The sequence below is a fragment of the Humulus lupulus genome, chromosome 6 (assembly GCF_963169125.1).
Source record: "Humulus lupulus chromosome 6, drHumLupu1.1, whole genome shotgun sequence".
In the NCBI taxonomy this organism is placed as follows: Eukaryota; Viridiplantae; Streptophyta; class Magnoliopsida; order Rosales; family Cannabaceae; genus Humulus; species Humulus lupulus.
The window spans coordinates 7,625,017-7,648,221 of record NC_084798.1 but is presented as its reverse complement, the minus strand read 5'-3'; the positions used below and the strand labels follow the sequence as shown (position 1 = coordinate 7,648,221).

The window sequence follows — 23,205 nt, the reverse complement described above, 5'->3', positions numbered from 1 at the left end:
TCCTGACATACGTGGGGATCGCACCTTTCCAACTGCTGCCGCAAGCGTACCGTCTGCTTGCTGGGTGGAAGGTGCTTTGTGTCGCGAAAGAGATCGCGGAGCCCACTCGTACTTCTACAAGTTGGTGCCGCAAGTCAGTGTTAAAAACAAGAGCTTGGACGGCTTTTACAGGCTACAGCCGCGGAGTGGCTACCCTGCTGCTACCAGCACCTGGAAGCACCCTCCGGATGTCAGGCATTACTGGTTCATGACATCCGGATTAGAGACTTCCAGCGAGTGGGTAAGTATTCTCCCGGACCCTCTCTTTTACTCATGTTTTGCTTCCACCTCTTATCTTATCTTCCGGGTCGCAGGTCCCTTCATTCAAACCCCCCTTACCGAGTTTCTCCTGAAAAGGAGGAGGTTCTATGCCAAGCTGACCGCGGAGGAGCTGGACGTTGGGGGCTATGTTAATGATAAAAACCTCCGGCTAATAGGGTTGCTGGCGGCCACCCAGACCATTGTCGTCCCGAGCTACCGAGGCATCCCGTGCGAGAAGGACGCCGAGGTCCGGGAGCAGCTGGCCCTCGACCACATCACCGAGGTGGTAAGAGCGGCGCGGGTCACCGCAGCCCAGCGTAAGAAGAATCAACTTCCGGCGGAAGGGGCTACCTCGGAAGAGCTGGAGGAGCTTTTCGAAGACGCCCTACCAAACGTCGGGACTCCCGGGGCTAATGTATCGGGGCGAGGTAACTCCCCTCTAATCTTAACTTATGCTCCCCAATTTGGGGACTTAGCTAGGGGTAGGCTAGAGCCGCCGGGCCCCGCGTTTGGGGCTGATGGGGAGATGAGGCCTTCATCTCCCATCCCTGTAGGATCAGGGATCCTAATGTTCCTGTCCGGGTTCCTCCAGTATGGGGGGTTTCTTATCCCGGACGACGTAGGAGACCGGATATACTCATTCGCTTTAAGGGAATTAAGTCTCGCCCGGGGCTTAGATGAGGGTTCGTTCCAGGCCGTTCTTTTTTACTGCTGTGTTTTCCCGTCTGGCTTATCATATTAACCTTTTTCTCCTGTACTTTTGCAGAGGATTCCGATATGTCTAACCCGGCCAGTGAGATGAGGAGACTCATCAAGGAAAGGTCGACCAAGAAAGCGGCCAGGAGGTCAAACGTCGCGGCTAGCACGGAGCCCCCCCCCCCCCACCAGCGAAACACCCGGGTCAGTGCCCTGTCCCGCGCGAGGTCCTGGCCGTGGTGCCCTTCCGGGCCGTGGAGCCGGCCGCGGACGTCCCTTCGGACCAGCCCCCGGTGATTGACTTGGAAGCGGGCGAAGCCGTAAGCCGGAGCTCAGGAAAGAGGGGCCCGGAAAAGGACGCCAGGGAAGGCAAACTTGGGAAGAGGCCTCGGACGATGCCGTCGGAAACAGCCGAGGAGTCACACGGGGAGAGTAGGCTAACCACGAAGGAGATCCCTCCTCCGCCTGCTCTTCCGCTCCGCCCAACTCTTCTTGAGGAGGGGGAGTCCGCTCTGCGGGACAAGCAGTCCCGGCTGGTCAACCGGACCTGGGAGAACGGCCGATGCTGGAGGGACGACGCTTACAAGGCCCTGACAATCTGCCGTCAGGTCGAGTTCTCGAATCGTCCTGCCGAGTTCAGCGCTCCTCAGCCGATCGTGGACTGGCTAGCTGCCGAGGCGGGCTTCCGCCCCAAGCTGGGCCAGAACGTCGCCCCCATGGCCGCTGATCTGCTGGATCAGGTTGGGAGCACAATGTCCAACCTCCAGCTGAAGAGGTATGCCACAATAGCCAATCCAGACGTGCTGTTTATCTCTCAGGCTCTCCGCCACCAGGCCACCGCGGTAATTTTCACCTCATATTCCTTCGTCATTTGTTGGTGCCGATTTTGTTTTCTAACTTTTGTTTGCTCTAGGTTGATTTGCTGTCTCAGAGGAGTGCCGACTTGGTGGCCGAGCTTGCAATAAAGATGGAGACGGCCAAGCTGGAGATAGAGGCGGCCGTGAACCAGAGGGAGGCCGTCAAGGAGACCCTCAGCAGGGAGACGGCCCACCTCCAGGAAGAGTTGGCCCGCGCTAAGACAGAGCGCAAGGAAATTAGCCGCGCCAAGGCTGGGCTGGAAGAGGAGCTGTCCCGGAAGACAAAAGTCGCCGATGAAAGGGCGACGCTCTTGGAGACGGCCGTGGCACAGTCGGCCCTGGACAAGGAGGAGATCCAGGCCCTGAAAGCCCGAGTCTGCGAACTGGGCGACTCCCTGCTTCAGGAGAAGGCGGCGCATGAGACGACCCGTCAGGAGAAGGAGGAGGCCGATAACTTGGTGGATGTTACCTTCGACGAGGCCATCTATATGGCCTGGTGCAAGGATAAGAACATGAACCTGCTCGTCTTCCCTGATCCACAATCGAAGCGTGCCGAATACGAGGCCAAAGAGAGGGAGGATGCGGACCTCCGGGCGGATGCGTTGTAGGCCCGTGTCCTGGCCTTGTGCTTTTGTTACTGTTTTTGGCTTGTAATTAAACTTAAAACCTTGCTATTTAGGCCTCGGCCTTACCTCGAGGCAAACCGAATATCGCTATCTCCCCGGATAACACCCGGGCGGGACAAGCCAAGGGCTTGGTCCCTTTTTTTAATATACCCCCGGACGTCATTCGTCTGGGATGGGACCAGCCTTGGGCTCGGTCCCTTTTGTTATATACCCCCGGACATAGTTCGTCCGGGGTGGGACCGGTCTTGGGCTCGGTCCCTTTTATTATATATCCCCGGACATCGTTCGTCCGGGGTGGGACCGGCCTTGGGCTCGGGCCCTTTTATTATATACCCCCGGACATCGTTCGTCCAGGGTGGGACCGGCCTTGGGCATGATCCCATTTTTAATATACTCCCGGACGTCTTTCGTCCGGGGTGGGACTGGCCTTGGGCATGATCCCATTTTTAATATACCCCCGGACATCGTTCGTCCGGGGCGGGACGAGCCTTGGGCTTGGTCCCTTTTATTATATACCCCCGGACAACGTTCGTCCAGGGTGGGACCGGCCTTGGCTCGGACCCTTTTATTATATACCCCCGGACAACGTTCGTCCGGGGTAGGACCGGCCTTGGGTCGGTCCCTTTTATTATATACCCTTGGACTTCGTTCGTCCGGGGTGGGACCGGCCTTGGGTCGGTCCCTTTTATTATATACCCCCGGACATCGTTCGTCCGGGGTGGGACCGGCCTTGGCTCGGTCCCTTTTATTATATACCCCCGGACATCATTCGTCCGGGGTGGGACCGGCCTTGGGCTTGGTCCCTTTTATTATATACCCCCGGACATCGTTCGTCCGGGGTGGGACCGGCCTTGGCTCGGTCCCTTTTATTATATACCCCCGGACATCGTTCGTCCGGGGTGGAACGGCCTTGGGCTCAGTCCCTTTTATTATATACCCCCGGACATCGTTCGTCCGGGGTGGGACCGGCCTTGGGCTTGGTCCCTTTTATTATATACACCCGGACATCGTTCGTCCGGGGTGGGACCGGCCTTGGGCATGATCCCATTTTTAATTTACCCCCGGACATCGTTCGTCCGGGGCGGGACGAGCCTTGGGCTTGGTCCCTTTTATTATATACCCCCGGACATCGTTCGTCCGGGGTGGGACCGGCCTTAACTCGGACCCTTTTATTATATACCCCCGGACAACGTTCGTCCGGGGTGGGACCGGCCTTGGCTCGGTCCCTTTTATTATATACCCCCGAACATCTTTCGTCCGGGGTGGGACCGGCCTTGGCTCGGTCCCTTTTATTATATACCCCGGACATCGTTCGTCCAGGGTGGGACCGGCCTTGGGCTTGGTCCCTTTTATTATATACCCCCGGACATCGTTCGTCCGAGGTGGGACCGGCCTTGGGCTCGGTCCCTTTTATTTCTCGTGCCTGGGATGACACCCCCCGTAAGTGAGCGGAGACGGGTCTGGGGTCACTTGAGAAAGAAATTTGAAAGGAATTCGCCCTGAGGCATACATTTTCATGGTGATAATAGCCGTTCATGACGTTTTGCACACGTCATTTTCATGTTTAAAAAGGGAATTAGCCCTGAGGCATACATGTTACAGCATAAGCATAAAACTGGGACGATTTCTAGGACTACTGGTAGTATTTACGGAGGTGTTCCGCGTTCCAGGCTCATGGAACCTCGGAGCCATCGAGCCGCTTCAAGCGGTACGTTCCAGGGCAGACCTCGTGCTAGATCTCATATGGCCCTTCCCAATTAGGGCCCAGAACCCCTACTCCCGGATCCTGAGTGGCAGGGAAGACCCTCCGCAGGACTAGATCGCCGGTTTCAAACTTACGGCTCTTGACTCTGGAGTTGAAATGCCGAGCGATCTTGCCCTGGTACATCTTCAACTGCACTTGCGACTCTTCCCGGATCTCCTCGATAAGGTCCAGCGATTCCTCGAGTAAGGCGTGGTTCTGGGCGGGATCATATGTGTCGCGTCGATGGGATGGGATGGTCGTTTCAATTGGGATGACGGCTTCGCATCCGTAAACCATTGAGTAGGGGGTGTGCCCGGTTGACGTCCTTTCGGTCGTCCGGTAGGCCCACAACACGCCGGGGAGTTCCTCGGGCCATTTACTCTTACAGGCCAGGAGCTTTTTCTTCAGCGTCCCTTTTAGGATTTTGTTTACGGCATCGGCCTGCCCGTTCGCCTGTGGTCTGGCGACTGCTGAGAAACTCTTCACTATACTGTGTCTTTCGCAAAAATCCATGAAGTGGAAGCTGTCAAACTGCTTCCCGTTGTCGGACACGATTTTGTAGGGGAGGCCATATCGACACACTATGTTGTTGACGACGAAATCTAGGGCCTTCTTGGACGTGATTGTGTTCATAGGCTCCGCCTCGACCCATTTCGTGAAATAGTCTACCGCCACAATGGCATACTTTACCCCTCCCTTCCCAGTCGGGAGAGATCCCACAAGATCGATCCCCCACACTGCAAAGGGCCAGGGACTGTTCATCAAGGTTATCTCTGTTGGGGGGGCCCGAGGGATCTTCGCGTACCTCTGGCACTATTCGCACTTGCGGACATAGTCTATGCAGTCTTTCTTCATGGTGGACCAGAAGTATCCTTGGCGTAAAATCTTCTTGGATAGGCTGGGCCCGGCCGTGTGATCTCCGCAAAACCCCTCGTGCACTTCGTGCATGATGGCACTCAGCTCAGTGCCGGACACGCACCTGAGGTAAGGCATAGACAGCCCTCGGCGGTAGAGTTTCCCGTCTATCATGACATACCGGTGTGCCTGGTATAAGAGTTTCCTGGACGCGGCTCTATCGTCCGGAACTTCCCTGGTAGACAGGTATCGGGTCAGTGGCCCCATCCAGGAAGTGGAGTGGTCAACCGTATTGACGGTGGGAGCTCTGACGCTTGGGACGGGGAGATTGTTGACGGGGACCAGTCCGGCCTCTACGTCGGTTGCCAGCTTCGCTAATGTATCCACGAACACGTTCTTCTTTCGGGGAATCTGGCGGATGGAATGCGCAGTGAACGTCTGGAGCATCTCCCTCGCTCGAGTTACGTATGCCGCCATTCGCTCTCCCTTGGTCTGATATTCCCCCGAAATCTGTCTGACTACTAGCTGGGAATCGCTGTAAATCTCGAGGTTCGCTGCCCTTACTTCCCGGGCCAGACGTAGGCCGGCTAGGACAGCTTCGTGCTCCGCCTCGTTGTTCGATGCTTTGAACTGGAAACGGAGGGCATTTTGTAGCTGGTGCCCCTGTGGAGACACCAAGATGATCCCGGCACCGGCCCCGTTCTCGTTCGAGGCTCCGTCCACGAAGACTCTCCAAACGGGCGCCGCGAAGGCCGCGGGGATACTCTCTTCTGGGGGGATCCCGGAACATTCGACGATGAAATCAGCCTGGGCCTGTCCCTTAATGGATACCCGGGGCACGTAAGATATATCAAATTGGCTCAGCTCCATTGCCCACTTCAGGAGTCTCCCCGACGACTCAGGTTTCTGCAACACCTGTTGCAGGGGATGGTTGGTTAAGACCTTTTATGGCGTGAGCCTGGAAGTAGGGTCGAAGCTTCCGGGATGCCGTCAATAAGCAGAAAGTCAGCTTTTTAATCAGCGGGTACCTAGATTCGGCGTCTAGTATCCGCTAGCTCACGTAGTATACCGGGAGCTGTGTCCTTTCCTCTTCTCGTACCAACGCAGCGCTGATGGCATGCTCGGTCATGGCCAGGTATAGGTACAAAGGCTCTCCTTCGACTGGCTTCGCCAGGATGGGGGCCTTGGCCAAGTGTTCTTTCAGTTTTTGGAAGGCTTCTTCGCACTTGGGTGACCACTCGAATCCCTGGCTTCCCCGAAGGACGTTGTAAAAAGGGACGCACTTGTCCGTGGCCTTGGAAACAAAGCGGCTCAGGGCGGCCATTCGCCCCGTCAGGCTTTGAACGTCCTTGTGCTTCTGGGGGGAGGCCATGTCGATCAGTGCCTTGATCTTCTCTGGGTTGGCTTCGATTCCTCGGAAGCTCACTATGAAGCCCAGGAACTTCCCGGAAGCTACGCCGAAAGTGCACTTCTTAGGGTTCAGCTTCATTCCGTACTTCCGGATAACGGCGAAGGCCTCCGCCAAATCCTCCGAATGGTCCCGCGACATCTTGGACTTGACCAGCATATCGTCGATGTATACTTCCATGTTTCGCCCTAGCTGGGCCCGAAACATTTGATTGACGAGCCTCTGGTAAGTTGCCCCGGCATTTTTGAGTCCGAAAGGCATGACTATGTAGCAATAGATGCCCTTATCGGTTTGGAAACTGGTGTGCTCCTGATCCGCCACGTGCATGGAGATCTGGTTGTAGCCCGAGTAGGCATCCATGAAACTCAGGATCTCGTAACCGGACGTAGCGTCCACCATTTGGTCTATTCGAGGGAGCGGGAAACAGTCCTTCGGACACGCTTTGTTGAGGTCCGTGAAGTCGATGCAGGTCCTCCAGGTCCCGTTAGGTTTCGGCACCAAGACTAGGTTGGCCACCTATACGGGGTATATGGCTTCGCGGATGAAGTTGATGGAAGACAACTTCTCTACTTCCAGCTTGAGGGCCTCGGCCCTTTCCGTCCCCAAAGGTCTGTGCTTCTGGCGGACCGGGGTCGCGTTTGGGTCAATACTTAACGCGTGGCAGATGATATTGCGGTCGATCCCGGTCATATCGGAGTGGGACCATGCCAGAAGATCCTGGTTTTCCTGGACTCGGGCGATAATGGCAGCCCGAATGTCCGCCGGCAGTCTCTTTCCCACTTGGATGACTCTGGTCGGGTCGGTTTCGCTGATGCATACCTCTTCTATTTCGTCCATCGGCTCCAGGACGCGCTCATCTCCTACCCGCGGGTCCAGATCGTCCTCTTCCTGGACTACTCGCTCGACCGGGCGGAGGGCCGACTCGACGGGCTCCTCCCGGACCATATAAACGGGACGGGCAGAGACGTGGTAACACTTCCGAGCACTTTTTTGGTGTCCGCAGACAGTCCCTATTCCTCCGTTGCTGCACGGGAACTTCATGCACAGATGGCGGATGGAGGTTATGGCCCCGAACTCGACCAGGGCTGGCCGGCCAAAGATGACGTTGTAAGCGGTCGGGCAATCCGCCACAACAAAGGTGCAGAACTTGAACGAGTGCTGCAACTCATCCCCCAGCGTCACCGGCAGCTGGACCTTTCCCATGGGGAGAAGCGCGTCTCCGTTGAAGCCGTAGATTTGGGTCGGGCAGGATGCCAAATCGGCCTCCGTCAGGCCAATGGCGGCAAATGCAGGTTTGAACAGCAAGTTGACGGAGCTTCCGTCATCCACCAACATGCGGGATACCAGCTTGTTGGCAATTTGGGCATCTACGACCAGCGGGTCGTGGTGCGGGAAATGGACGTTGCGGGCGTCGTCCTCCGTGAACGTGATGGGGAGGTTCATCAGCTTAGGGCGCTGAGCCGGGACCTGGACAAGGGCGCAAACTTCTTGGTCGTGGTCCAGCTCGCTCAGATAGCGCTTTTGGTCATTATTCGAAGGTCCTCCTAGGTGGGGTCCGCCCGATATGGTCGCCACGTGCCCGTCCACTCGAGGGGGCGCTGTTCCGGTAGGGTAGGGCATTCTAGGGCCGGGGACCTGCGCGGCGATGGTCCCCTGAGGGGCCTGCGCCGGGGGTCCTGGTGCATACCCTCCCTGGGGCGGGTACGCACGAGGCGTCACCGGCGCCGTGGATTGTCCGGGGATTGCTGACACGCCCGGGACGCCCACGGGCATTCTTACCCACTGATGGAGGTGCCCCAGCTTGATGAGGTTCTCAATCTCATCTTTGAGCTGTCGACACTCGTCGGTGGTGTGGCCCACATCTTTGTGATAGGCGCACCGTTTGCTGGTGTCTCTGGGATTCCTTCCCCCCTTAAACATGGGGCTAGGCTTCCGGTAGTGGATTGCTCTTTCTGTAGCCAGGTAGATGTTTTCCCGGGTGTCCACCAAGTTGGTGTATTCTGAATATTGGGGCTCGTATCCCCTCTTCCCTTTCTTGGTCAGCTCTGGCCTTTGCCGGACCGCTTCCCCCGGGAGGGATTCACGCTTGCCTCGGTTACTCTGGTCTGCGATTGCTGGGCTACGATGGGGGCCATACTGTGCCCCGCCGGCGCAACGCCGTAACTAGAGAAGTGCGTTGACTGGGCCGGGGCGTATCCTGAAGCAGCAGGGCCGTATACCGTAGGCGTGTAACTGATACTGGGCGCGATGGCCGCCCCCGAGACTATGGGGGGCGTTGCGTAGGACTGCGCAGGGAACTGCCCCGCACCACCCGAAATCGTCTGAGGGATGGGGTGAGGAGCCGGCGGCCATCCGAAGGCCTGGATCTGAGCCTCCTCCCAGTTGATGAATCCTTGGGCTCTTCTGATGAATTCTTCCAGAGTGGTAGCTTTACTGCGCTGCATGTCGTCCCAGAGTGGGGACCCGGCCTGGATCCCAGACTGCAGGACCACCAGGCGCTGTCCGTCATCGACCTTTGTCTTGGAGGCTTCTTCAGTGAAGCGCTGGATATAGGCTCTCAATGTCTCCGCGGGTAGTTGCTTGATATTGGCGAGGGTGCTGATTTGCATGTCCATCCTCATGGCGGCCACGAATTGCTTCCGGAACGCCGACTGTAGCCCGGACCACGTTTGGATGGACCCCGGTTTAAGCCTTTTCCACCACTCTTCGGCGGGACCGCCCAACGTGATGGAGAAGCAGAGGCATTTGCCGTCGTCGCTGACGTGGGCCACGGTCATGAGTCAGTTGTACCGGGACAGATGGTCCCTAGGATCTGTGCTTCCGGTGTAGGCGGTGAGGCTTGGCATCTTGAACCCCTTGGGCAGTACGGCGTCCAGGATGTGCCTGGCGCACGGCTCTTTATCCTCTTCGTCAGAGTCAGTGTCTGCGCCTTCCTGCTTGCGGACCAAGCGGTCAGTCACCTTTTTTAATGCGGCCATTTGCTCCATGAGCTGCTTGGCCGTGCTATCCTCCAGGGGGATTCTCTCGTTCCTCCTGTCATTGATGTTGTTCCTGAGGTCGCCGTCTCGAGGAAGAATTTTAGAGCTTTTTGATCCATTTATTCACATCCAAAACACTTCTTAGGTTCCCTCTAAGCTTTCTAAACACTTCAAACGAACCCATAACCTCTCATGTTCTCTTAGAACCAAAATTATTCAAGAACACCCACTTTAATGGTGAAAATTTGTGATATTTGAAAATGACATTTCTAGCCCCTTTTGTCACGTCAAAAGCGTTCCTTAGATCATAGGAAATATATTTCAAACACTCAAAACCACCCAGAAATTTCCTAGAGCTCTCAAACCCCAAAATCTCCCATTCTCTCTCTAGAAAATTTAAGAACGTTTATTTTCTTCCACTAGTGCAACTCTCCCTCTCTTCCCACGATTTTGAACTGTTGAGAGGCCCTCTAAATCGTGCTTAAAGAAAAAGAAACGAATGCTTAACCTCTTAGTTATTATTGACCGATTTTAAGCCTATAATTAAAAAATTTCTTGTATTTCTTTTAAAATAAAATAAAAGAAATTGTGATATTATTATAACTGATTTAAATTTCAAATTTAATCATTTAATTGCATTTGAAATCATATTTTAATATCATTTAAATGCCCCTCAACTAACTTCAAATATAGGGACATTATGATCATTTCATAATTACATGCAAATACCATTATTTAATCCATTTAAATAATAATGCAATAAACTGTATAATAACATAAAATGAATTCATGTCATGTTATTAATATTATTATGATCATAATAATAATAGCATTCACAACATAAATAAATAATTAAATTAGCCCACGTAATTAATTATTTATTAGACATTATACACATGTCGGGATTTAAATATCAGATTCTCAAACATAAGAAATCGAGAATCTTTGTTATGGTCGGAATCCATACATATCTAAACTCATAAATATGCAAAATGACAAAATACTCTTAGTGGCAATATTATAAAATTACCCTACGAGAAAACGGATATTACACTCTGTTGGTTAGTATTTTATATTACATATATCCAGTAGGATATTTGATTTTATATCATATTAAAAGAGGGAATATGTGAGTTACGACAAACAGAAAGAATATTGGATGATTTATTGTGCAAAGAGGAAGTCTTCTGGCATCAACGATCCAGAATACAATGGCTAAAAGCAGGAGATCAAAATACAAAATTCTTTCATCAAAAGGCAAGAGAGCGACAAAAGAACAATTCAATTAAAGGTACTATAATTGATTTTTCTTTACATTTCGATCTTCACATATCTTTCACAAAATGCTTAATTATTGAGTAGTGAACTATTGGCTAACAGAGTCTATATAACAATTAGGGATCATTTCAAGGCACAATAATAGATAGAAACCTAAGAAAATCAAGGAATAATTATAAAATAAAGATACAAAACCAATAATAACCTAATTTCCTTTATCATACAAAACAAGATACATATCATTAAAAATACAAGCTAAAATGGGTAGGCCATATAATTTTATTTATGAAAATAACCGTTCCAATATTATATGATAGGCATTTTCAATGAAGGAGACGAATGGTGCACAAGTGATAGTGAGATCAGCGAGATCACAATGAAGTTCTACAATTCTCTCTTCACTTCTTCGTCCCCTTCAGAAGAAAAAATTGAAGAACTATTACAAGGAGTTCATACTTCTGTTTCAGATGAGATGAACATGAGTTTAGAAGCCCCATTTTCCTTGGAGGAAATAAAAGATGCAGTCTTCTCTATGCCTGCAGATAAAAGCCCAGGTCCAGATGGTATGAGTGCACTGTTTTACCAAGAACATTGGGATATAGTAGGCCCGTTAGTATCAAAAACTATTCTAGAATGCTTAAATGGAAGTGAAGATTTGTCTACAATTAATTCAACATTGGTTTCTCTGATTCCAAAGGTGAAAAATCCAGTTACTATCAGTGATTTTTGACCAATCAGTCTATGCAATGTCCTATATAAATGCATTTCTAAGGTATTAATTAATAGATTAAAACCTTTCCTAGCTTCACTCATCAGCTCTACCCAGAGTGCTTTTGTCCCAGGAAGACTCATAACAGATAATGCACTTATAGCCTATGAGTGCCTCCACAGTTTAAAATCTAAGAAGTCAGGGAGGAAATCATTCGCAGCAATGAAATTAGATATGAGCAAGGGGTACGAAAGAGTTGAATGGATTTTCTTGGAAAAAATGTTAATTAAGATGGGATTTCGACCTTACTGGGTTAACAAATTAATGAAATGCGTAACTTCAGTCCGATATTCGTTTCAAATTAATGGAGTAATCTATGGAGAAGTAATTCCATCAAGAGGGTTGAGACAGGGGGACCCTTTATCACCTTATCTTTTCTTGGTCTGTGCAGAAGGTTTTTCTTCTTTACTTCAACAAGCGGAAAGTAGAAAGGAAATAAAGGGACTACGATTAGCTAATACAGCTCCTTTCATTACCCACTTATTCTTTGCGGATGACAGCCTCATTATCGTCCAGGCATCTGAGAGATCTCTACAAGCTATACAAAACATTTTTTCTCTATACTCGACATGTTCTGGACAGGTAATGTTTTTAACCATTGCAACTAAATTCTGAAAGACACAATAAAGGCATTCACTAGTAACTAGCTCCAATTAGAGATATCAACACATATGTTTTTCCAATTATTCAAATATAGCTATAACTATTATCTCTCTTTTCTACGCAGATGATCAACTTTACAAAGTCTTTATTATATTTTTCTCCAAATACTTCGGAAGAGATTGCCACATTGTATACATCCTTTCTAAATATCCAAAGAACTGATTCTATAGAAACATATCTGGGTCTACCGATGTTGGGAGGTAAAAATAAGAGAATTTTGTTTAATTCAATAAAAGACAAAGTTTGGATGAAGTTACACTTATGGCAATCAAAGCTTTTTTCTCAAGCTGGTAAATAAATCTTACTTAAAGTTGTTATCCAAGCTATGCCAACTTATCTAATGTCATGCTTCCGTATACCAGAAGGTTTGTGCCAAGAAATTGAAAGAATACAAGCCCGATATTGGTGGGGCTCTACTACTGAACAAAGGAAAGTTCATTGGCACGCTTGGCATAAAATGTGTAGACCAAAATGTAAGGGAGGATTGGGATTCCGTGGTTTTATTCAGTATAATCAGGCACTTCTGGCAAAACAGGCTTGGGGATTACTAATAAACCCTACATCCCTTCTTGCAAAAGTACTCAAGGCAAGATACTATCAACATACAAGTTTATTGGAGGCTAGAGAAGGTCATTATCCTTCAATAACGTGGAGAAGTATCATCTGGGGTAGGGACCTTTTACGAAGAGGATTGCGACGACGTATAGGAAATGGAAAAGAAACTTTGGCCTTTAGTGATCCATGGATCCCAAGACCTCCATCTTTTCTCCCAAGTATAATTGATATATCTGATCCCCTTAGAGTACATGATCTCTTTGAAACTCCTGGTTCGTGGAACATCATACGAGTCCAATAATTTTTTAATGCTGCTGATGCCCAGAACATCTTAACCATACCTCTAACTCAATTTGATCATCCAGATTCGTGGCTCTGGCACTATACAAATCATGGGAACTATTCTGTCAAAAGTGGGTATAATCTAGCCTCAGCTATGGACACTGCACTGCCGTCTTCATCTGTTACATTAATAGCAATATGGTGGAAGTCCTTTGGGGGAATCAAAATACCACGTAAAATTCTACATTTTGCTTGGAGAGGTTACCATGAAATATTTCCCACTCTTAAAGGTTTAAATCGACGAAATATCTCTAAACACAATGTTTGCCCACTATGTGGTTTTGGAGAGGATTCTAATGCACATGCTGTCTTTTGGTGTCCTTCCTCTAAAGAAATATGGGATCGGTGGGATTATCCTTTCATGTCAGATAGGAAAGAGGACATTTCCTTTAAGGAGATACTACTCTATGCCTCTGAAATTTTGGAAAAAGAAAACTTTCAAAAAATGCTCATCATAGCTTGGGCAATTTGGTTTGAGAGGAATAAAAGAACCCATGGACATCCAGCAAGACAAGGACAACAAGTGTTTGAATGGGTAACCCGATATTGGGAGTCGATAAGAATTACACAGAGAACGACGGAGTAACCCATACAAAATGCAACATCTACAAATCAAAGAAGAGAAGATTCGGGGAATTAATCCAAAATCTTATCTGTTGATGCTGCATTATCTAACTAGACAGAAACGATAGGATTTGGAGCAATCATCCTCTCCCCAGAGAAGGAAGTTATTGCAGCTTTATCTAAGCCCTTAAAAGGTAAGTGTCGTTGTTCTTTAAGTTAAAACTTACTACAAAATCTCAAAATTAACTGATAAGAGGCATTCATATAAGTGAGCAAAAAAGGTAAATAGTTATATCGATCTTTGAAAACTTAACCAAAGGGATTCATCCCTTTGGTTAAGGTTATCTTATTGTTCTTGAGGGAGGTTTGTTTATAGTCTTTTCAATCACTATGAAATCTCTTAGTTTTGTTTTTGTCTAAGCTCTCTTATGAATTATTTTGCAGGAATGTTGTCAGCCTTTCAAGCAGAAGCTATAGCACTGTTGGTCGCACTCAATTGGGCTCAAAGGCTTGGAATTCAGCTAGATGTTATCTTTTCTGATTCCCTTTCTCTTGTTTTGGCTTAAATAATAACATAACTTATCAAAATGAACAGGGGATTATTTTTTCAAATATTAAAACTTTATTGTCTAATTTTCCGGGGGTAACTCTGTCACATGTTGGCCGAAAGTTTAATAATTTGGCCCATGGTTTGGCAAAGCATGCCCTTAGGCTAGACAATGAGTTTTGTTGGTTGGAGGAAATCCCCCTTTCAATTTGTACTCTTTTTCCGTTACATTCTGAATAGTTATAAAATCTATTCCTGACAAAAAAAAAGGGAATATGTATACTAACGTGAGCAATCATATATATAGTCGGACGACAAACTTATGAGTGGGGTCAGAATAAATAGAATTGGAATGAGGACCAGCGAAATAGTGATTAAACAAAATTGGTGACTGAAGAAAAATAATTGGAGAAACAAATGAGATATGGGCAGTTGAATCTTTGATGAAAGTTCTATATGCATGTATTTGTTGACTGATTTTTTAGTGAGAAGGGATTCAATTTGAACATCCAGCAACTCAATTCCACGACTAAATATATATTAATAATGTAGTATGCACCAAATATAGATGTGACATGGAAGTATATATATATATATATATATATATGAATTCAATGTTGGCATATTAGATCTTACAAACGAACACAAAGAAAATATTACCATGACATGTTCTTGAAATATTGGTACTGAAATATAATTTTACATCTTACAAAAGATAATACACAAATACTCATGTGATAGCTCTGTCATCTTCCTCGCCACGTCCACATCTTCACCAGCAGTAGTGTTCTAAACAAAGAAAAATTACATTATTGTACCATGTGCAACTATGCGAGGGTGATCAAAAGAATAGTGTGAAAATAAAGTAAGACAAAAAACACTTATTACTTGTTATTGCCAAGCTTGCTTTCCTCTTAATCCAGCCCTTTTTAAGAGGGTAATAATCATCTGGTAAAGCCAGCCTCCAAAAATACGCATGAACTGAAAATAAGCAAATCTCCAAGAAGAGTCCAGCAGAAAATTCCCACAAAATCCAATGAGGAAGCCCGCACAAATTCCAATGTAAAATGATGACATGTTAAACCATTTCCCATCGTCCCCATTTGAACTAGCAGGACTTGGCAATACTGTCTCATCTCCGGGGCAAAAGCTTGTTAGAGGAAGTCCACACAGTGCAAGATTATCAAGGTACGAAGAAGCGTTAAAGCTCTGTAATTGAGTACTTGCAGGGATTCTCCCTAATAATCTATTATTTGATAAATCCAAGTAATTCAACAAAGTTACTACAGCCAAGCTTGTGGGAATCTTCCCAGAAAGCTTATTGTGAGACAAATCCAATGATTCTAGCTTAGTCAAGTTCCCTATATTCTCTGGAATGCTTCCACTCAATTCATTTCTTGATAGATTTAGCTGAACCAATTGTACAAGACTAGTTACTTCAAATGGGATATTTCCATTCAATTTGTTGCTTGAAAGATCAATAATTCTTAGCAATCCAAGAATCTTACCGTATTCATACTCTACTCCTTTCCAAATGATCCATGCATTGTTTTGAAAACTACCAAATAAGGTACTTTCAAGCGGACCAGTCTTGAAAACTATTGTGCTGGTGATATGATCGTCAAATTTTTGTTCAAGTACCATTGAGGTGAAATTCTCAAGGCATGAAGGGATGGCTCCAGACAAATTATTTTGGGAGAGATCCAATATTTGAATCTTAGTAAGATGACAAAGATTTGATGGTACATATCCGTAGAATTTATTTGATTTGAGACTAAGAAAAACCAACTTTGTTAATCTTTCACCTATCCACCATGGTACCATATGTTCCAAATTATTATGTCCCAAATCCAAAACTAGAAGCTTACTGCAGTCTTTCAATGAAGAAGGCAAAGATCCTGAGAAGTTATTATGCCTCAATTGTAGAGTCTGAAATCTAGTTGAACTAGAACCAATTGAGCTTGGGATCTCTCCAAAAAAGTTATTGTTGCTCAACCTTAAAACACAAAGAGTGTTGAAATTCTCCCAACAATCAGGCAGCCTTCCGATTAACTGATTATTGGAAAGGTCAAGAAAACCTGTCGAAACCTCTCTCACTTCACAGAGAAAAGACACACAATCATTGAAGTTATTATTGGACAGATACAAATAAGTTGCATTGGACAGAGAAGGTGGAACAGAGCCTTGGAATTGGTTGAAACTCAAGTCAACTGTAGAGAGAGATCGTAGTGACAATTTTGGCACGGTGCCACTAAGAAGATTGTAAGAGATATTTAAAGTAAACAGCTTCGAAGTTATATTACCGAAGTGACTAGGAAGATCACCAGAAATTTCATTATTGGAAATGTCTAGGTGTGTGAGGTTGAATTGTGTTTGGAGCCAACGAGGGAATTGAGGACCTGACTTACAAGAAGAGAGCCTTATGGATTTCAGTTGAAATGGGGGAACCCAATTGGATTGAAATTTCATTGTCAAAGAGTTATACGATAAGTCTAGCTCTTTCAAATTAGGACAACGTAAGTTAACTTCAGATATGACCCCTGTGAGAGAATTCGAAGAGAAATCTAACCTCTCAAGAAAATAAAGCTCACCAATACTATCAATTGAAGTACCATTGAACTTATTATTATTTGCACTGAAAACTGTCAAGTTGGGCATTGAAGAAAGATCAGGCAATAGACCAGTGAGGTTGTTGTAGTCTAAATACAACTCACGAAGATTTGGAAATCTACTAAAACAATTGGGAAAAGGACCTTCAACCAAATTATAACTAAGGTCTAAAAGCGTCAAAGATGGGAAAGTTTTCTTATCATCAAGAAGTAATAATAATCCTCGAAGTTGGTTAGAGCTCAAATGCAAAATCTCCAAGGAATTCTTGGTTGAAGATGATAGGATCTCGAAAATATCATGTACGGTTCCACCAAGATTGTTATAAGAAATGTCTAAGACTTTTAGGTTGGTAAGATTCCCCAAGGATTTCGGTAACCCACTTCCAACTTCGTTATCTGATAAATCAACATTTATAAGATAATCTTTATGGCCGAAGGAGTCTGGAAAGAAACCATTTATGATGTTGTTTCCGAGGGTCATATCAACAAGGTTCACAGTAGAATTTAAAAACCAACTAATTGCCGTGGGATGGATAGAGTTGTGTGTTAGGGAAAGAGTTTCGAGAAAATTTGATGAATTTGAAAAGGACAGAGAAGTATCGATCTTGGGGAGTAAACAATATGATACCTCTAAGTTTAGTAAGGATGATGGAATTTTGAAAGATTGAAGGCCGGCTCTTGTAAAATCGGCACTCTTGAGTCTGAATGTCTTCAAAGAAGTGAGGCGTGAGAGCCATCCAAAATTTTCAGCAATCATTTGATTATTATGTGAGCTATCCCTGGAATAGCTTGAAAGATCAAGATATTGCAGTTTGGTAAGATTTCCAAGCTCGGAAGGAATAGCTCCCCTCATAGGATTTCCGCCAAGATCAAGATATATGAGATCTATTAAAGCTCCAATAAACTTTGGTATTCCACTGAAGCTGTTCCCATTAAAGTCCAGGTACTGCAGCTTCTGTAGCTCAACTAAGGAGGAGCCAATCTCACCACCAATTGCATACTCATAACCATCAGTATTAACATGATAAACACCACTAAAATCAATCTTAATGATATGATTGGTTCGGTTATCACAAGTGATACCTATCCAATTGCAACAGTTTTGGTTTGTGCTATTATTGATTATCCAAGAGGAGAGAATGTTACCTGGATCTACAACTCTCTTAAAGCTGAGGAGAGCTTCTCTTTCTTTCTCTATGCACTGAGCTTGATCATTCACACTCGCACTGCTACTTTCCTCGTTAGCCACTACATGATTAGCCGTACAAGCCAGCAAGAAGAGAAGCACTGCAACTATCATCATATTCATGAACATAATGTTTTCAAGGTGAATGTACATATTTAGGTATATTATAGCTTTTAAAATTGAACGAGTCAATAGACTTGCACGAAAGTGTATTATTAATTCAGTGTTCTTACGCGACATTGATATATAGATGGTAAAAAGTCGTGCCCTATAATAAATTATTGCCTCAATATTTTCATTATTTCTCGATTTTAATTTCTGATTTATGTCTTTGCAATCAAAGTGTTTTTTCATCGATACGTCAAAACTATCATTATCATCTTCTGAAGAAAAAAAAATCACTTGTACGCGTTTTTCAAGGAGCAATTGAAATTAATTTAATTAATATATAATTGGGTATTAGTGCGATTACAAGTCTTTGGACAAGCACTTTTTGTTTAAATTTATTTATGGATTTATATATTATTACTTTTATTTTGTGAATAAGACTTTATTTATGGATTTATGGATGCGGGTATTAACACCACACAACACGGTAGTACTGTGGAAAGGACATTTTATTTTTTTATTGCCCAAGTCTCTGTTAATGCGGGTGAAGCATATACGTTTGTACAACTCATTTTTTGTCTTTGTTTTTTAATCATAATTTTTTTTATAATTACTTGTTACCAATGAAAAATATTATAATATAATACATAACATGTTATGCTACGATCAACTCTAATGTTTTTATGACTCAGAAAAAATTAGTGTCAAACAGCTCACGAGGGATTTGCTTTGTTTTTATGAACTCTAATATTTGTATGACTTGAGAAAAATGAGTGTCAAACAACTTACAATGTAATTGCCTCTATTTTTTTTAATCATAATTGAGCGTTCTATTTCTTATCAAATAATATCGATCAATGACAAAATCCATATTTCTCCATTAAAACTGATGAGAGAAACTAGCAAGGTGAATTCATGGTCTGGTAAAACTTGTGTGGCTTACATCTTGTACTTGTATGGAGAAAAATGAAGACGCCTTAAGTGAGCATTAATTGCAATTCCTATTTCAGAGATATACTTTTGTTTAAAATTAATTTTAGATGCATTTTTCAACTTTCGAATTTTGTTAGACTTATATTTTCTTTATGTAAAAGAATTATAAGTATATCATTTTTAAGTAACTATTTTATTTTATTCTTGAAATTTTAAACTTGGTAACTAGTCTCTAAATTTTATAAAATTTTAAGCCTATTTAATTATTTTCTTTAAATTAAGCCTTTCTAATAGTTTCAAATTTAGTTTATCATACAACACAATAGTAAAAAAAGTAATTGGAAAAATTATATAGTATAAAAATAAGTTATTACATTTTTATTACGTTTTATAAATTTCAGCACACAAAATTGTGCTGTTTTTCCAAACGGTTCTAAATCACTCCCAATTGATTTTTTAACCCCAAAATACATTATTGGGGTTAAAATCATATCTCTAACAACCATTTCATATATGACTTTAAGAAATTCATCTCAATATTGAGTAACAACAAATCTACACAATAATGAGCAATATTTGGAAGTTACAAATTTGTGAATGAATTCGTAACACCAAATATGTTACATATTTGGATATTCATATATATATATATATATATTTATATATATATATATCTAAATGTTATAACTCTCTATTATATGTTACAATATGTGACACTCTTTGCCACATTAATTTAACCTAAAACATTATATTATAAAATATTATAATATTACATTATATTATAAATAATATAACAGGTATGACCCTTCCCAATTAGGTCCCAGTACCCTTAATGAAGTGTCCTTAGTGTTTAGGAACACCCTCCTGAAAACTATGTCTCCAACTTGGAATTTTCGATCTTTCACCCTAGAGTTGAAGTGTCGGGCCACTTTTCGTTGGTGTGCTGCTACTCTGAGACTCGCCTTTTCTTGTCATTTTTCGATTAAATCGAGCGACTCTTTTATTGATTGATGGTTCCTCCCTTGACCATATGTCTCTCGTCTGTGCGATGAAGGAGTGAGTTCAACTTGCAAAATGGCTTCATAACCAAATGCCAAAGAGAATGGTGTAGGGCTTGTTGATGTTCGAGCCGTTGTTCGATGTAACCATAGGACCTTTGGAAATATTTCTGGCCAAGCTCCTTTGGCTTGTTCAAGGGGTTTTTTTTAAAGTTTCGTTGATAGTCTTGTTCACTGCTTCTACTTGACCATTGGCTTGGGGGTGTGCTACAAAGGAAAAGCTCTTTGTGATTCCATGCCTCATGCAAAAGTTGGTGAACATATCACTATCAAATTGAGTCCTATTGTCCAAGACTATCTTCTTCGGTAGACCAAATTGACATATAATATTCTTCACCACAAAGTCTAAGACTTTCTTCGAGGTGATGGTAGTGAGCGATTCTGCTTTAGTCCATTTGGTGAAGTAGTCTATGGCTGCAATAACCAATTGAACTCCACCCCTTCCTGTGGGTAGCTTCCCGATTAGGTCGATTCCCTATACATCGAAGGGCCAAGGACTTTGCATTTGTGTTAACTCATTAGGTGCCGCTTGGGGTATCTTGGACAACATCTGACATTTGTGGCATCTTATGACATACTACATCAAATCTTCATTCATCGTTGGCCAGAAGTATCCTTGCCTTAAGATTTTCTTTGATAAGCTCGGCCCCCCAGCGTGATTTCCACAAAACCCCTCGTGTACCTCGATCATTAACAGTTTTGACTGGTCGGGTGTAACACACCTTAGCAGTGGTAGGGAGTACCCTCGTCGGTACAGGACCCCTTGGACTATCATATATCGTGCAACTTGTCTCACCACCTTCCTTGCTTTGTTCCGATCATTTGGTACTACTCCTTGGTTGAGATAGTTGATAATGGGTGTCATCCACATGTCCCCTAACTCAAGAGGTTGTGCCTCCTACTCGGTTATGCTTCTTTCCGCCAAGTATTTGAAGGGAATGACATTCAGGGTGTCATCGTCTTTGGCACTGGCAAGCTTGGCTAAGGCACCAACATTGGCATTCTGCTCCCTCAGGACTTGTGTAATCGAGTATCTCGTGAACTGTGCCAATAAGTCCTTCACCTTATTCAGGTATTGCACCATCTAAGTCCCTTGGCTTGATACTCCCCCAGTACCTGATACACAACTAGTTGGGAATAGCTGAATATCTCCAGGGATTATGCGTGCACATCCCGAGATAAGCGTAATCCTGCTAGCAATGCATTGTACTCAGCCTCATTGTTTGAAGCGTTGAATCCAAATCTGAGAGCGCAGTGGATTCAATGATTCTTTAGAGTGATCAGTATCATTCCTGCACCTGAGTTGTGTTCATTGGATGCTCCATCAACATATAGCTTCCATATGGGAGTATCTCTTTCCTTCTCTGTGTCTCCATTCTCCGATTGGTGGGAAGGGTCTTCAAGGTTGGTGCTCTTGGCTATGACGTCTGCCAATGCTTGTCCTTTTATCGCCGTCCTTGACTGATAAATGATATCAAACTATCCTAACTCCACCACCCATTTTAGTAATCGCCTGAGGCCTCTTACTTCTGAAGAACTTGTCGTAGCGATTGATCGGTTAGGACTCGAATTGAGTGAGCTTGGAAGTATGGACGCAATTTTCGAGAGGCGATTACTAAACAGTAAGCTAGCTTTTCAAGAGGGAGATAGATGGACTCCATACCTACTAGCCTTTTACTGATATAGTACACATGGTGTTGTACCTTGTTCTCTTCTTTCACCAAAGCAACACTGATTGCATGCATGGTGATTGCCAAATAGATTAATAACACTTCACCATCTATTGGCTTCGCTAGGACGGGGGGTTGAGCGAGATGCTCCTTCAAGGCTTGGAAAGCTTTCTCGCACTCCTTGGTCCATTGGATCTTCTTGCTGCCCCTCAGTAGGACCAACACGGGGTTTGATACCCAATCTGGGTAGTAGGCCTCCCTTATAAAACCATTTTCCTTGAGTCGCTTGACCTCCTCATTCAAGGCTTAAGATCAGTCTTTGTCAAGCAGTCTCCTCTTTTGTTGCACTGGTGGGTAGTTCTCGTCCACATTGAGGACATGGCTTATCACGGATGGAGAAATTTCAACCATGTCCTTATGTGACCAGGCAAAGACGTCTTGGTTCTTCTTAAAAAATTCTACCAACTGTGCCTTGATTTCCACCTTTGATTACTCTAGTCGAGTCCTCCTCATCTAGTAGGACTTCGTCAAGATCTTCGGCTGGTCCTACCCCCATGACGTCATTCCCAAAGCGAGGATCAATGTCTTTTCCATCGCTTTGGGAAACTTGTTAAAATAACAAATCTTCGTTAAAAGGAGCCCCCGGCTCCAGTAGAGTGTTTCCTTCAACATCAACTTCCATGTTGACAACCTCATCGGCTCCTTCATTCTCTTCACAGCAGGTCACCACCATGTTGTTTACGCATGGTCCTTTCTTTGCTTTAACCACCAATGTATTGTATCATTCTTGTGTCTCCCTTTGGTTCCCCTGTACGCATCCTTTCCTTGTTCTTGTGGGAAACTGCAAAGACAGATGCCAGATAGACACTGCTGCATGTAATGCCATCAGGAGGGGTCTCCCGATCACTACATTGCAAGTCGATGAGCAATCTACCACTAGGAACTCTGTCATCACAGTTTCGTGCCTAGGGGCATCTCCCACAGTAACTAGTTGTTTGATAGTTCCTGTTGGTGCTAGGTATTCTCCTGTGAACCCCTATATCACTTGGGAATAAGGTATTAGGTCCTTGACCATGAGTTTCATCTTCTCGAGGGATGATTTGTAGTTGATGTCCACTGAGCTTCCCATATCCACCAAGCATCTCTTCACTCGCGCATTATCGATTTGAATGGTAAGGACCAGAGGGTCATTGTGGGGGTACCTCACGTGCCTGGCGTCATCCTCCGTAATAATGAGATTTTCACTTTCATACTTCAGAATTTTTGGAGATCGCTCCTCGACTGCCATGCACTGGGAATACTCCCCTACCTCATGTCTTAGGTGTTATGAAAATTATGTAATTGCCTCAATGGAAAAGGTAAGATAATACAACTCTATGAAATATATTACAAATAAATAATGATTGATTAAAAAGAGTGTTACAACTCTAAACAAAAGATTACAAGTAAAGAAAATGTG

General features: G+C 44.9%; 2 protein-coding genes across 2 annotated transcripts; one reads left to right on the top strand and one right to left on the bottom strand.

Moving 5' to 3' along the window:
* The first annotated feature begins 1,391 nt into the window (after window positions 1–1,391).
* On the top strand, window positions 1,392–14,201 carry LOC133784618 (uncharacterized). Its single transcript, XM_062223911.1, has 9 exons — window positions 1,392–1,838; window positions 4,052–4,187; window positions 11,060–11,305; window positions 11,795–12,093; window positions 12,239–12,374; window positions 12,486–13,001; window positions 13,095–13,606; window positions 13,751–13,829; window positions 14,080–14,201. The coding sequence occupies exons 1-9, from the start codon at window positions 1,392–1,394 to the stop codon at window positions 14,199–14,201; spliced, it is 2,493 nt and encodes an 830-aa protein (XP_062079895.1).
* Window positions 14,202–14,753: 552 nt separating this feature from the next.
* LOC133781561 (receptor-like protein EIX2) lies at window positions 14,754–18,163 on the bottom strand. The gene is made up of 2 exons (XM_062220603.1): window positions 15,071–18,163; window positions 14,754–14,971 (listed from the first exon to the last, which is right to left on the bottom strand). Exon 1 carries the CDS (start codon window positions 18,128–18,130, stop codon window positions 15,074–15,076), a length of 3,057 nt encoding a protein of 1,018 aa, XP_062076587.1. The 5' UTR covers window positions 18,131–18,163; the 3' UTR covers window positions 14,754–14,971; window positions 15,071–15,073.
* Between the last annotated feature and the right edge of the window lie 5,042 nt (window positions 18,164–23,205).

Coding starts and splice junctions, on each gene's coding strand:
- LOC133784618 (XM_062223911.1), top strand. CDS start 1,392: ATGCCGTCGGAAACAGCCGAGGAGTCACACGGGGAGAGTAGGCTAACC. Junction 11,306..11,794: donor TAAAAGCCCAGGTCCAGATG/GTATGAGTGCAC, acceptor GCGTAACTTCAG/TCCGATATTCGTTTCAAATT. Junction 13,002..13,094: donor TGATCTCTTTGAAACTCCTG/GTTCGTGGAACA, acceptor TTGATCATCCAG/ATTCGTGGCTCTGGCACTAT.
- LOC133781561 (XM_062220603.1), bottom strand. CDS start 18,130: ATGTACATTCACCTTGAAAACATTATGTTCATGAATATGATGATAGTT.